At 36.9% G+C, this 16,016-nt stretch overlaps 1 protein-coding gene across 1 annotated transcript in view; it reads right to left on the bottom strand.

The window, feature by feature from the left end:
* Window positions 1–16,016, bottom strand: part of LOC103046518 (1-phosphatidylinositol 4,5-bisphosphate phosphodiesterase eta-2) — a 21,263-nt gene extending 5,247 nt beyond the window's left edge. The window contains exons 1-14 of the mRNA XM_049468528.1: window positions 15,814–16,016; window positions 15,092–15,356; window positions 9,677–9,823; window positions 8,624–8,867; window positions 8,252–8,381; window positions 6,993–7,163; window positions 6,402–6,495; window positions 5,230–5,433; window positions 4,441–4,561; window positions 3,360–3,531; window positions 3,162–3,272; window positions 698–775; window positions 351–451; window positions 131–219 (exon numbers count right to left, since the gene is read on the bottom strand). Coding sequence (XP_049324485.1) covers window positions 131–219; window positions 351–451; window positions 698–775; window positions 3,162–3,272; window positions 3,360–3,531; window positions 4,441–4,561; window positions 5,230–5,433; window positions 6,402–6,495; window positions 6,993–7,163; window positions 8,252–8,381; window positions 8,624–8,867; window positions 9,677–9,823; window positions 15,092–15,275 — 1,846 coding nt within the window. The 5' untranslated portion in view covers window positions 15,276–15,356; window positions 15,814–16,016. The remainder of the gene's footprint in view (window positions 1–130; window positions 220–350; window positions 452–697; window positions 776–3,161; window positions 3,273–3,359; window positions 3,532–4,440; window positions 4,562–5,229; window positions 5,434–6,401; window positions 6,496–6,992; window positions 7,164–8,251; window positions 8,382–8,623; window positions 8,868–9,676; window positions 9,824–15,091; window positions 15,357–15,813) is intronic.

Here is a 16,016-nt window from a genome sequence, read left to right as displayed (position 1 = left end):
TGTAAGATAATTCTGCAATTCTTCATTTGTTTATGTTGTTAAAACAGTAATAATAGTTTACACTTTTGAATTATAGGAGGCAAAAACATATTTTTAGGAGTAAATGAACAGAGGAACTTGCTGCTCTTACCCTGAGTTTCTATATCATGGACTCGCACTGATTTTGTGTATTTAACCAGGTCAGAAAGCGCACGGGACAGTCTCATAGTCTTCCTACGTCTGCAGAGTTTCACATCAAAACACACAAACGCACTTTTATTACTACTGTATTTATTATGCAGACAGAAAGTTGTATCATTTTTTACTATTTCAAATGTTTAAGAATAAGCTGTAGATTCCGGTTTACTTACTTTCCATAGTCGATGACTTTGTTGGGATTACCGCCACTGGATTCCTGATCTGTGTCTGAGTCACTGAGAACTGGACGCTTTTTCAATTTCACCTGTTTATTCTAAAATATAGAGTATTAAACATAATCTTTTACTATAACTTTTAAGGTCACAATTAAGTATGCTATAATACTAAAATATTCATTATAATACAATAATATTCATAATACAAAAAATCACAAAGTGTGCATTAAATGATACTCAAAATAATTGTGAAAATGACATTGAAACAACCAACTGTAAATAAAAAAAATGAATTCCAATATTTTCTAAGACTGTCAGAACCTGAGGCTCAAAGTTTTGCTCACCTTTCTCCTGAAGCTGCCCAAGAACTTTCTTGAACGTTTCTTTGTTTGTACTCCAGGTTGGGCTCCGTTGGCGCTGCTCTGTAGCAGAGATAAATAATATTTTATCTGCCTGGACATTTCATTATTAGAGCAGCATAAATATAAAACACCACAATATAAGAAAATAAAAAGAAAAATGAAATAAGAAGCGTTTTAGTAGAGTGCAATTTCTGTAGTGGGTATTTCATCCACCAGATTTTCATTTTATTTTTATAATGACATATAAATTTATATAAAATATATAAAAAAACACTAATATAGAGGCAGATTTTTATCAGAATGACAAACTGAAAACTGAATTTTAAGTAGCATGATGGAACAGATGTGTCACCAACAAATCTGCTGAAAATATACCATATTTCATCACTACACTATAGTACGCTATAGTACCGTATACTCCATTTACTACCCTATAGCTCACTTGTAGAGTACAGGGCTTGCAAAAGTATTCATACCCCTTGAACCTTTTCACATTTCGTGAAATGTATTGTATAGAAATTTTAAGTGATACACCAACGCAATTAAGCACATAATTGTGAAGTGGAAGGAAAATAATACATGGTTGTTTAAACTTTAATCAATTAAAAATTTAAAAAGTGTGACATGCAAAAGTATTTATCCCCTTTGTTCTGAAAACCTTAAATAAAATTAGGTTACACTATAAAACATATCTCATGCTTTGAGCATGCCAAGCAGCTCTGTTTAATACATCCAAAAATTAACAACTGCAATCTGCAAAAGCATGGCCATGATCCACCCAAACATCCAGCAAGTAGAGCACTGAGTTGAGAGGATCATGATGGAGCGTGTAGTGTAGTAACGATGCTCACAGCTGGTCAGAGTTGATAGAAGGATGGATGCAGTTAAATACAAGAAAATGGTAGAGACAAACCCCAAAAGACCCACAGTTGTTATTGACAGGCGGGTTGAATATTTTGCAAGTGAGATTTTCTGATTTTTATTTAATTACTATTTTGAAAACCATGCACCATTTTTGTTCCATTTCACAATTATGTGCTACTTTGTGTTGGTCTATCACTAAAATAAAATACATTTAATTTTTTGCTGTAAGATGACAAAATGTAAAAAAGAGGTCAGGGGTATGAATACTTTTACAAGCCACAGTATCACTAACCACATCTAAGCCAGCCTAGCTTATTTTACTGGGTGCTCTGTCTTATTTAGGTTGCTCTATCAAGTTCACCTCTCAGATCCCAACACAGAGTTAATCTCTCAGATCCCAACACAGAGTTTATCTCTCAGATCCCAACACAGAGTTAATCTCTCAGATCCCAACACAGAGTCTATCTCTCAGATCCCAACACAGAGTTAATCTCTCAGATCCCAACACAGAGTTAATCTCTCAGATCCCAACACAGAGTTTATCTCTCAGATCCCAACACAGAGTTAATCTCTCAGATCCCAACACAGAGTTAATCTCTCAGATCCCAACACAGAGTTTATCTCTTAGATCCCAACACAGAGTTAATCTCTCAGATCCCAACACAGAGTTAATCTCTCAGATCCCAACACAGAGTTTATCTCTCAGATCCCAACACAGAGTTAATCTCTCAGATCCCAACACAGAGTTTATCTCTCAGATCCCAACACAGAGTTTATCTCTTAGATCCCAACACAGAGTTAATCTCTCAGATCCCAACACAGAGTTTATCTCTTAGATCCCAACACAGAGTTTATCTCTTAGATCCCAACACAGAGTTTGCATTAAAACAAGCTAAGCTTTCCATTCATTACTCTGCACAGGCTGAATTACTGCTGAAAAGTTATCCAGTCCCTATTACAGTTATTTATAATAAAATGTGATCTGAAACCCTAAAATACTACACTATACTACATTACCCTACACTCACTATACTACCTCATACTGCCTATATTACACTATACTTCTCTACACTTACTATACCACCCTATACTACTCAGCAACACCCATCCAAAAAGATTATAAACTGATGTAAAATCTGTTAAATCTCTATTTTGCGTGTTGTTCTTCACGTTACTGTAGTGGATAAAAACACATAGTTCGTATAACATATTTGTTGAAATTTAACCTTATGTCTTTTGCATTTATAATTAGTTTATCTTTAATGACTCCCTTTGATAAGTCATCTAAACACAAACACAAGTTTTACTTTCAGACATAAGATGTAAAATATTAACTTCTTTTTACAAAGGCTATACAATGGTGGTCAACAGCACACCTCTGTGTATCTTTGAACACTGGTTCTAAACACTTAGTATTTCTTTACTTAATATTTATTTCCATTAGTAGATTATTTTACATTGGTTTTTAACTTCCAATTCTGCTGTATCCACTAACTGACTAACTGTTAGAGTGATGCCAATTATCAATTTCCTAAAATCTCACTAGTTATAGTAATGGACAATAAGCAAATTCATGGATCACCTCTTCATTCGTCTGTTCGTCCTCCTCTTCATCTTCCTCTTCCCCACTGTCTTCATCAGACACGTCTCCTTCTTCTGCATCTTCATCTATATTAGCAGGCAGCTTCTTACCCTGAAGCACAAAAAAACTATTTTATTTTGCAATTGATTTGGCTATAATACAGCTGCTCGACTCATTCTACATTTTTTAAACTCTTACCTTCACCAGAATTTTCCCTCTGAGGGTCTCGGGTGAGGGAAGCCGACGGAATTCGTTGATATTAATGTTGGACAAGTCCAGCTTGTCCTTCAGCACCTCAGTGAGATACTGAGCCATTTTTTTCTGTTGAGGCACTGAGCAATGGTTCTCTATGGAGATGATTACAGGATACCTGCAGAAAAGAAGTTTTTTACATCAGCAGAGACTGTTCATACTGTTGACATCTACAGCAAAAATCATGTTAATACTAACAGTTTAGTAATCCTTAATGAAATCATTACTCCCTGTTTAGGAATTATTTTAGTTGTTCTAAATTAATATTACTTTCAGAAGTATTGCAGTTTCTTTTTTGGTATGAAGAGCATACCTACCTGTTAAGAAAGTGGTTTCTTTTTAACTTTTCAATCTAGTTTTAAAAGCCATTTTTGAAGTCGTACGAGCAAAGCTGGCAACACATATATTCAAACAGAGTCAAATGTTTGAGGCCACAATGTGACGTCCTGATTATACTGCACATCCCCTTAACTGTAACTCTAACTGTAGTATAACATGCAGTCAGTGCCCTGAACACATCTCAATCAGTGCTAGACGGATGTGTGTGAGACCTAGCAATGGCCAAGAAGTCTTTAATAAGTAAAACAGCCAATGTGTAACACACACACACACACACACACACCCATAACCAGGGGTATTTTAAGGCAGTCATCACTCCAGTTTCTGAGGTGCAGGTGAGGATTAAGCGTCTTAATGACCAAACCCAGGTACTGAACCCACCACTGAACCCAGACTGCATTAAGAGCGCTTTACCATTTATCTGTAGTTGATTTCTAATAACATGATTCCTAGATACTAGATACTCCCTCAGGAGGCCGGTTTGATGATACTCTTAAAGGACAGCCTGTTCTAGGTAAATATTTAATGTTACTGTCCATCCATTCGTCTCATCCACTTTATCTTAGTCCATAATAATAATTATACAAGTCTTCTTAGTAGTAATGAGACTCTAAGCTCTTAGAGGACAATGTATCTATCTAAAACACTGCATCTTTATTAGAAATTATACGATCTTTATAACTCTTACTGGCTTTTGGCAAAAGCGTATTTGTTGATAGTCTCAACAACGTCTCTGAAAAGGATTTTTGAGGTTAGAGTGTAGCCGTGATGAACAATTGGCTCTCCATCAGGACCATCCCAGCAGTCAACTGCAGAGAGAGAAACCAAATAAACACAATGAAATTACTTTTATTAAAATGATCAATTTTGAAATGACTTTTAAATTATAGTGTCAATGACACACATTTGAGAACATTTATATAACACGTAAAATATCCTGTAGAATAATTATATCTACAACAATAAAAAAATATACACTGATAAGAAATTCTTTTTTTGTAATTTTATTTCAAATTGTTCCCCATTTTCTCCCCAATTTGCAAGGCCAATTACACAACCCACTCATTAGGACTCCCCCATCACTAGTGATGCTCCAACACCACACACGCCTCCTCCGACAGATGTGAAGTCAGACCTCTTTTTGAACTGCTGCTGATCCAGCATTACTGAGTAGCATCACAGCGCTAACGCTCAGAGGAAAGTGCAGCGACTTGGTTCTGATACAGCAGCTCACAGACGCAGCTGATCCACATCACCCTAGGAGCGATGAGGGGAACAAACGCCACCTACTATAGCCACTCAGAGAGAGCAAGACCAACTGTGCTCTCTTAGGGTTCCGGTAGCCGATGGCAAGCTACATAAACAGAATTCGAACCGGTAATTTCCTGATTATAATGGCAGCACTTAGCCCACTGGACCAGTCAGAGCCTTCCTGATAAGAAACAACTTATAGATAGAATTGATTAGCAGTGTTTACCTTCTACACAGCGGCAGCCGGCCTGCAGGACGTAGGCGTACATGTCGACTCGGGACTGGGAAAGCAGCTGGTCTCCGGTCAGGTAGGTGTTGTGTGAGGAGGCGATGTAGTAGTTTGTAAGAGGCTGTGTCATATCCTGATTCACCTGATTATGCTCCGGGTTAAAAATGTCCCCTGCGGGACTCCGCATGTAGTTAGTAAAGCCTTTGGAGCAGAAAGAATTTTATATTTACCTCATTCAGATTTTTAAAGGTGTGGAGCTGCTAATAAGTGATACTAACACCAAGTAAGAATGGTTAAACTCCCTGCCTAAATCATAACATGCATCATTACACATTACACACATCTGATTTAAACTATGTTTAGTTAAATGTTGAGTAGTTGAGTAATCGCTCATGTGGTTTCAGGCACTGTATGGTATATTGATATTTATAAAAACAGATATAACTATAAATTTAGGCTTTATGTTTTCATTCAGAAACAACATAAACAAATCGAATATCAAATAAAAATGACCAAAAGTATGTGGACACACATCATAAACATCATAACAATAATAACATATACATGGAATATATGCTTGCTTCCTCTATAGAGAAACAATAACACTAGAATAGTTTGTACTGAAGGAATCACATCTTTCCGACAAGTTTGTTTATACCTGCTCTGTAACTGTATGGTTTGGTAGAAGAATAATGTCTGCTCTGGACCTATTTGTCATTGTTTGAGCCCTTAATTTCAGTAAATTTGCATTTCACCAGTGCTCTCAACCAGTACTCTGTTTCAACTTTGAGACTTTGAGAAAGACTCTTTCGTGGTATAGTCTGACAATCCCCTTACTACAATACAATCTCCTTAAAGGACTGAGTTATACAGCCCTGATGTAACATCTGTCAGACCCTTTGGGTTGAACTGGAACGCTGGGTGGGTCGGGCCTCAGCGTCACTAATGATCTTCCTGCAGCCTGAATTTAGTGGGAGTTGGCAACCAACTTCCTTCCGTAATTTTGAAATCATGTATTCAACCAGCACATATTCATGTTTCTGCATTCCTTTGGCTATATATTGTATGTATTTTGACCACATTTGAAGTAAGGGAAAATTGTGTACTATTGCCAAAGAAAACAAGCCATTTTCATGCTGTGCCAAAATGCAGTAAATTCAGGATCTTACCATCAATTCCCAGAACATTCTGTGCTCTGTTTCGGGGACATGGCTCAAACTGGGTTATAATCATCTGGCAGTATTCTCGAGATATTGTCACCATCTTAAAAAGAGATACATGAATTTTTTTTAGAAAATATAGGACGTCTTGATCTCCCTCCTGTCTCCCTTAATTATTTCCAACTTTTGTGTATTAAACACCCTCTTACCTTTTATTTTCGTGAACATCGGTCTGTTTCTTTAATGTTACATTTATGAATACTAATTGTGCAATAGCTATGACTTGCCCAGTAACTATTATGACTTACTTAATATCTATAAGTATACAATTTGTTTGTTTATATTGTTAAATATACAAAAGATCCTATAAATTACTCAATAAATACCAGTGCATTTTTAGCAATTCTATATAGCAACAAAAATTTAATGGAAGAAAAGCAAACCTAGGGAAATTGTTTTTGTTGATATTTAAATTCACTTAAAACAAACCATTAGTAAATTTTATGTCTCTTTAAACAGACATTAAACAGAAACCAATTGATGGCTAAAATAGTTGTTAATGATGTTTGTTTCTGGTTGTTAGCATAATATTTTACTTACCTTCTGCTCACTCTCTAGGAATCGTAAGAGGTCGTGTATGTCCATGTGCTCTTTACGGTGGCTGTATGTCAGCATTAATAAATAAAGGTCACGTCGGGTTGAGATAATCTTATAAAAGTTGCAAAACTCTTCAAACGCTAAACATCCTTGATGATCATCGGTGTCGGCCTCCTGTGGAAAAAAATGCATAATTATACTTTACTAATTAATAGTAATTACATACAATTACATAAATTTACAATTATATACAATACAAACTTTCACTACAAACAAGTCAAACTAACAGGCAGAATGTACTGAAGTGAGAAACAATATTGTAGAATTTCTATAAAGCTAAAAGAAAGCTGCTATAGCCCCAGAAACCCAGGCCAGGTGACGCCCCTGTAGATGGGTATTCTTTAACATTGCAATGGAAGTCAAGGACAGTGCCAATAAAGTGAAAAATTGGGTGGCTCTTTAAAAAAGGGGACCATAATTAAAGGGGCATCACCCTCCTCATTCTACTCCGAAAAATTGTTTCAGCCAGTTGTCAATCATTGAGATTGCAGATAAACAATGCAGACTATGTCCTATTTTGGAACAATGGATCAGCTCTTTACTCTGACAGAGATAATGGTGGGGGCCTGGCAATACAACTATTAACTATGTCAACTATCCTATCATGTGCTTTGTGGATTTGGAGAAGGTGTATGACCAGGTTTCCTGGAATGTTCTGTGGGAGGGGCCCCTCTAAATCAGATGCCATGCCTACTCCAGGTGGGAGCAGAGTCATTGCATAAGGTAAAGGAGTATCTCAGGGTTCTTTTCATTGTCCAGAGAATGAGCAAAAAAGCATAGATCTTGGTTTGCCCGTCGATTTTTGTTCCTGCTCTCACCTCTGGTCATAAGCAACAAATGATGACAAAAAGAATGAGCTTGCCAAAAAAACAACCAAAATGGGTTTCATCAGAAGGGTAGCTGAGGTCTCCCTTAGAGATAAGGTGTGTTCCTGGCACATCCAGCTGGGAGAAGACCACGAGACAAGACTAGGTGGAGAGGTTTTGACCTTTGGCCCTTTGACCTGGGAATGCCTAGAGATCCTGTGGCTTTTCTGACATGCATTATTTTGCCAGAAAATGTGTTATCAATGTGGAAAGTGGAAAAATTTAAAACCTTGAAAACATTTTTGAGCTCAGATGTTCTTTAATATGTTTCTCAATCAATCAATTATAACTTTTTTGTGTAAGAATGAAGAAAGTTCTTCATAAAATATAACCCACCTCAAACAGTTCCCTGACTTTCTGCCTGGGTAGATTGACGTTTAACTTGTGAAGGAGCTGTAGAACTTCTCCAATACTCAGGTTTCCATCTCCATTTTTATCCGCTTCTGAAAATGTCTGTCTCAACCATGTGCTGCATGAAGTCAAGGTTAACATGTCGTATGAACTAAAGCTACCAAGAAAGGTAGACATAGACAGTTCTACACAAACATGTAATGGAATAGAACAGTGCTGGTAGTTGCCAAAATAGATATCTTTAATAAATCGCTATTATATGTTGTTCTAATGTATGGTCCTGCAGAGTAAAATGTCTCTCGATTATTCTGGGCACTGGCATGGTGTTTGTCCTGCATGTCAGAGAGTAAAGGATATTGGTCTCTCGTGCGCTGTCTCCGTGCCAGGCTGTCCTCGTCGCTGATGCCGGCCAGGAGGTACTTAAGGCCAGTAATCCAGGTCCTGGCTTCCTCTCCATTTGTGGTCACCAGGTCCAGGGACTCCACGTGGCATCCATGATAAATACTGAAGCAGCAGTTTGCATCAAAGTTACTGCTGGAGAAATGCTGAAACATCTCTGTTTTCTTTCCCTCACAAACTTCATGGATGGAATCTATAGAGACTGAAGAGTCAGAACAGCAAACTGAAGGTATATTTCAGTTGTTTACACACAAACTTTGTATAGTTTGTGGTTACCTTGACTTCTTTTAAAATTCTAATACTTTTCCATGAAAAAATGCAGCAAACTCCAACCTAAATCAAATTTAGTTTTGATATTCCAGGTACAGATGGAATTTATGCTTTGATCCACCAGGAAATAGGTATGTATCCAGCTCTGCTCAGAATGCAGCTATCATTGCATTATGAAATTACCTGTGACCCATTTTTAAACGTAGCTACGTGAAAAACCCAGTCTGCATAGCTCGATCCGCCTGTGTGAAGTAAGTTAAATATGCATGATGACTGCCCCATGTATTCTGCATCTGTTGGGGTGTGGGTAGCCCATGTCCAAGGTGCAGTACACACAGAAATGGTAGGAGGAGTGTAGAAGCTCAGCAGCTTCTAAAGAGATGTAATCATGATGTTTGAAGAACATCGCCCCAAAGTTTTGTGGGCTTTTCCAATGACAAATTGCACAGTGACTACTTACTTATAGTTTATTTTCTGTGTCAATTCATGTTTTTTGTCAAAAGACACTAATAAAAAATAAAACACTGTATTTTCAGAAAAAAAACATATGTACTGTTATTACAAATACAGATCATTCATTAAAATTTTGGGAACCTTAGAAATAGAGGCTATTTCAAAAGCCTTGAGTTGAACTGTAAAGGAAGGGCGGGGTGAACAACCAAAACAACTTTTTACTTCTGTTTTTATTCATATTTTTGATGCTAATGATTAAACACTAATGCTCTAGAAAGGGTAACTCACTTTTGGCTTTCTCATGCTTTCTAGACGGTCTCCAGCGGATGCAGGACCTGTGCTCATCCAGATAGAAAAATCTCACCAGTGTCTTTGATTTCCCTCTTAGTTTAATCATCTGAGTACCAGTCTGCATGGTGCACATGCATCGCTCCACTGTACAAAAAACAAAAACAACACCAAATATTTTATTATTGTCTTCACCAAAATAGGTCTCATAATGAATCATTTGCTACTTTTCATAACAGGATAAATGATGATGTATGCAGATTGACTGCATGATACAGACACAGAAATGCATATATTACTATAAGATAAGATAAGAGATATACTTTATTGTCCCGAGAAGGGAAATTTTTCTTGGACTTCACATAGATACATCCTGCTGCACATTAAAAACATACATTTAAACACATACCCTGGACACTGTGTGTTTTATACATTCCCTCTAACCCAACACAGACTGTATTGCACAACCCTAGACCTTGATTATATTGCACATTCTCTCGAACGCTACCATAAGCTATACTACATATACCCTATACTTTATTATTTAAGAGCTTTATAGAAACTGGCACAAACGAGTTCTTATATCTATTGAGCTGGCATCTTGGCATCCTATACCTTCTACCCGAGGGGAGGAGTTGGTATTCCTGGTAAAGCACATGAGATGGATCCGCCACTATTTTCTGAGCTCCTCTGAGCACGGACTGTTCATAGGTAGCCTGGAGCGGGTTATATTCTTTTTTCCCTATAACCTTCATAGCGGTCTTGACCACATAAGTGAGCTGAGATTTTAACTTCACTGAAAGATTACCATACCATGACTGTATCCCATAACTGATCACACTTTCTAGAACTGCCTGATAAAACAGTAACATTATTTTCTGACCCAGCCCGTACAGTCTAAGCCTTCAAAGAAAATATAATCTTTGCTGCAACATACATTTTCTACATGAGTTTTCCAGGTAAATGTGTTGTCAATATAGACACCCAGGTATTTGTAAGAGCAAACCTGCTTAACAGGAGTATCATGGATGATATATATAGTCTGTGTGGATTGGTCTATATCAGGCTTATGAGTCTGTACATTTCTCTGTTACTCAAACTCGTTCAGGTTGCTCAGGGTTTGGGATAAATAGCTCTTTTTAAATCCAGCCGCAATTCTCTATTGGACTGAGGTCTGGGCTTTGACTAGGCCACCAATCATTCACATTGTTGGTTTAAACCAATATCACTTATCACAATATCACTTATCACAACATCACTTATCACTTATCAGTTATCACTGTTGTAGGCAATACATGCTTTAAGTCTTTTTTTTTGTTTCTAAATTTTCCCATTTTCTTCCTAATTTACACGATTACCCAATTACCCAACCCACTCACTAGGACTTCCCCTATCACTAGTGTTGCCCCAACACACCAGGAGGGTGAAGGCTAGCACATGCTTCCTCTGATATGTGAAGTCAGCCACCGCTTCTTTTGGAGCTGCTGCTGATTCAGCATTACCAAGCAGCAACGCTCGGAGGAAAACGCAGCGACTCGGTTTTGATACATCAGCTCACAGATGCCCTGTGCTGCAGACATCACCCTAGGAGTGATGTGTGAAGAGAGCGCCATCTACCCACCCAGAGGGAGCAGGGCCAATTGTGTTCCCTCTGAGCGCCGGCAGCTTCGAATGCTTTAGGTCTTTATGTCTTCTCCCAAGTGAAAGTTCTCCTACCGACTGAATCAGCCTGTCCAGCTGAATTTTGCTGTGTTTTACCCTCTACCTAAACAAGCCTGAAAAGCATCCAACAGCATGATGCTGCCGCCACCATGCTTTACATTTGAGATGGTGTGTTTAGCGTCAATACCCAGGGAGTATTGTATTTTATCTCTTTACAATTTGCAGTAAATATTTGTATTTGATGAGATGTTACTGGTAAGAGTAGATGTTGCAATTAGGCAGCATATGCCGAGTTCCTCCATCCCAGCTTCTGAAGTTCTTAACACATTCACAGCAGTTACTTTTACTTCACACATCTACCTCTGATCTCCATTTCACTACTTATAAGGCTACTCATACTAACTATCTAAACCTCTTCTGAACTAGGTCCATTACATTAAAGGGGCTAAATATTTATGCAGGCAAATTATATTGATCACGATTTTATTAATTAATTCTAGGGGATAATTTGAATAAAAACTGTATTAAAGATTATATTAATATTTATATTTTTTGTGAATATATTTTTATTGTTTTTTCATTTTTTTCCAAAGAAGAACTGTATAATATTCTGTAAACAGACTGTAATAAAATGTACCACATTGTAATAATTTGACCTCCACTGTGCTGCTGTGGTTTTCTGTGTTTCCCTGTATGAAATGTGTCCTTGAATCCTCTGGTGTCGTTGTTTATGTAGGTTAACCTGACAATCAGATTACGTGGCTGCGTCAGACTGAGCAGTCATGTCTGTATTTACGAACACTCTGGCACACAGCGCTGCAGAAATATAAACTTTTTTGAATTCTGAAATAATTTATTGGAAATTTACAAACCTAAAGAATAATTTTATTTATAACATCTATTTGATTGCTATAGCCCTTCACTGACTGCTCGATTTAAAAAGAAAGAAAATGTAAACGTAGGGCAGTGATGGAGAATGCTAAAAACTAAAGGGCTGCTGTGGTGAAAGTTTTTTTTTTGAGTGTTGTTTTTGTTTTTATGTATCCTATTTCCTTGTAAAACCAGTAGAGAAACCAAAGGAAATTAAATACATGTATTAATACAATTTACTCATGTCCACACTAAACACACTCCAAACTGCTTATAATACAGGAACTCAGTATCTACTGGACTGTGATTAATTTATCAGGCCTACAGAAGCATATTAACTGTAGAAATTATGGAATTATGCAAAATGTTAAATGTAAGAAATTTTATAAAAAAAAGGGTTCCCTTGAAGGTTTTATTTGATATGAGAAATTTAAATTATTGGTGTTTTTAATTATATAATTATGTGATTTTTGTTTAGTAAGTCAAATTTCAAGTTTGATTTACAACCTGATTCAAAGTAACAAAGCAAATTGAAATCTGCAGTTTATCATTTATAATTAGTTTTAATTTCCACTTAATATTCAGATGCATAGGCGTAGGAACCGGGGGGGATGGGTGGGACATGTCCCACCCAATATTAGAAACAGGTGGATTTGTCCCCCCCAAAAATGATATCAGTTCGCTCAGGTCAGCTGTACTATTAATGAGGAGACAGACCGGACCAATCACGGAGCCGGTTCAGGTATTAAGTCACGCCTCTCAGTAGAAACAGCCAATCAGCTTGCTGGTTTTGCGGCGCGCGGAGCAGAGGCAGTTTGCTGTTGGGGAAGCCCCGCCCCCTCGCTGTGAGATTTAGCAGCGGGATCGGGATGCAGCAGCTTCAGCTGATTTTAAAACAGATCTGGATATACGGAGATTTTACTAACAGAAAGGTAACGATAGGCTAACCACTTCAACTGTGATGATATGTTTCTGATAGCTGGTTAAAAATACACGTCTCTGAATCAGCACACAGTTTAAACCCACTGTGATTAATAAACTGCAGCTGTGTTAGTGTGTAAGCTTATCTTTGGAATTAGCTAGATTGGGAGTCAGGGTTAAAGGAAAAAAATAAAATATATATGTAATGTTTCCCTGTACCTGATCAGCTAATCACTTTAATTTTCAAACTGTTTATTCATTTAGGATTACAGGACTTACTGTGAGCTATAATGAACGAAAATTGATTTAACTAACTAGTTATCTAGAAGCTGGATGTAGATGATCGCCAGAATTTCGTACAGTACTTTATGTTGGTAGTTTAAAACAGTTACTTAACCCTGATCACTGCCCTAAACTAGTGTTTTCCACCTGATCAGCTAATAAACAGTCATTTACTGAGTTTACCTGTTAAAATCCTTTAGCCCCTTATGGAGCGTAAATTAATCATGTATATCCACCAGAGGAAGCTCTAGACTATGCAGAACAGTTTTAATATGCAGTAGAATATATAAGAACTGGGTTGAGAAACACTGCTGTAACGTGACTTCTGTTCATTTGTATTTCACAGTAAGACCACATATCCTGACGTTTATAAAAGTCTCTATGAAACGTAAAGTTACATTCTTTTACATAAAAGGACACCATCTTAAGAAGAGCTCTCAGTAGAAAAAAATAAAAGTGCAGGAGAAAATGTAAATATACAACAGAATTGACATGCCAATACATAATAATAATATTAATAATAATAATAATAATAACAATAACAATAATAATAATCTGTTATATTATTTTAAATATTAGGTGATAACTGAAAATTTTTGTCATATGTACATAATTCAGACATTGCTTGCATAATTTTTCTAACAACAGTAGCTGTAATGTGGAGTAACATGTTTAGGTTGTAAAATCACCTTATAATAATAATTTACTTTTAATTAAAAGTAATTTCCACAAATGTTGTTCTAGGAAACTATTGGGTGGGCTTGGGTTCATATTGGCAAATGTGTCCCCCCCAATATCAAGCCCGCTCCTACGCCCTTGTTCAGATGTACACTAAAAGAAGGCTGGTCTCTGCTATAAACACTGTGAGAGTAGATCTGGGGAATGAAGGTCATGTGATGTTTCGCCCGGTCTAATCTGAAGGGATTGTGTCTGAGTCCATATGCCATTTAAACGACCCGCAGGGCTCTCACCGCGCTCACTGAGAAAAACACAGGCTGTTCTTAACAAGATCAACTTTTAGATTATTAACTGAATGTAATGAACTGTAGGTAAGATACTGCACTGATGCTTAAAAGTAAATAATGAATTCATAGCAGGTAGTGAATATTTTCTGCTACATACAAACAGAAACATTATAGACTAGATTAGATTAATAATTTACACTATTTGCTAAATCTCTATTGGGAAAATGTACAAACCTAAAGAAAAATTTAACTTGATTTGTTTAAGTACAGTCAGGGCAAAGATGGTATAACCCTTTACTGACTGCTCGATATAAAAAAGAAAATGCAAATGGGATAGTGATAAAAAATCCCTTTTAGGTTGCTCAATAGTTTGTGGTGCATTCAAAATGATTCGTAAACATTAGCAAATAGTTCAGTGCACTTCTTTCATAACTGACTGTATTTACTGAATAGTTCAGTGTAATCTTTAATTTAGTACTGTTCCCAAAATATGATGACAGTTCATGTTATGGGAAAGCTTTCCACTAAATGTTTAGTTAAAATATTAATAAATAATAAATAAATATCTAAAATATTGACTGACTGATTTTAGTCATAAAAGCATAATGAGTTCAGGCACTAATATCAGATGATTAGTTCTTGGTCCTAAATACGACTGCTACTCATCCAAACGCTACTGGATGTAGCTAGGGTTAACTTTTACACCAAACATTACCGAATTGGCCCATTCTCCATTTTGGCGTTGCAACAATGCTTCCTCCAATCCAGAAGAACTCCTCCGCCAGACGAGATATGGAGGCTTTCTGCCAGAGTTTGGGTGAGGTCATTAAGGCTGGGGATGGGGGGTGGTGGGGGACCCGGTTCTGAGATAGTGGTGCCATCACTGTAGAAGTGTTCATCACTGTACAGCTTTAATCGACCTCCTGAATCTTCAGGTCATTATCCTCCACCACCGTAACCAGTCACAGCCCGGCCAAATGCTGCACAAAAAAAATAAACAGTAATATCACAACCTCCTCCGTATCACTGTCTTTTCCAAAATACACAACCAGTAAAACTCCAATTACAGAAAAACAGGCTTCAGATATTAGCTGTGAAATATTAATTAGTAATAATATCAAATCAGCAGAGATATACAATATACTGACTGGTCATAATACCAGTTTCTCGTATATGGAATTTCATCTATAATGATCATTTTTACTAGTAAAAAGTCCAAAATAGATATCCAGGTCCAAAAGTAATTATTGGAAATGTAGTTGTAATATGCATTTTGAAATTGTGCAGTTTTGAATCTCTATGATTAGATATCTATAATAATAATAATAATGTCACAGACCATTTAAAGGTTGGGAAAGTCCATACAGTTAATACATTTTGTGACACTACTGCTAATATAGCTAATATTACACCGTAACTTAGCTCAGGATCACAAACCTCAGTGTTGTAGATCCACATGTGACTGGTTTTCTCCAACCTCAAGAGTTCCTTCTCTCTGATTTAACTCCTTGTCACTCCTTGATCAAAATATTTCATAAAAGTAGAGTTTATTCCAAATGTATTTAATTATATTCCCATTCTTGTCAGCCATGCCTGAATCCAGGCTGAGGAGAAGCTGAATGAGGAGCAACACATGTCAG

This window comes from Astyanax mexicanus, chromosome 20 (genome assembly GCF_023375975.1).
Source record: "Astyanax mexicanus isolate ESR-SI-001 chromosome 20, AstMex3_surface, whole genome shotgun sequence".
In the NCBI taxonomy this organism is placed as follows: domain Eukaryota; kingdom Metazoa; phylum Chordata; class Actinopteri; order Characiformes; family Acestrorhamphidae; genus Astyanax; species Astyanax mexicanus.
Note: the sequence above shows the minus strand (reverse complement) of the source record. Positions and strands in the feature narration are given on the sequence as shown.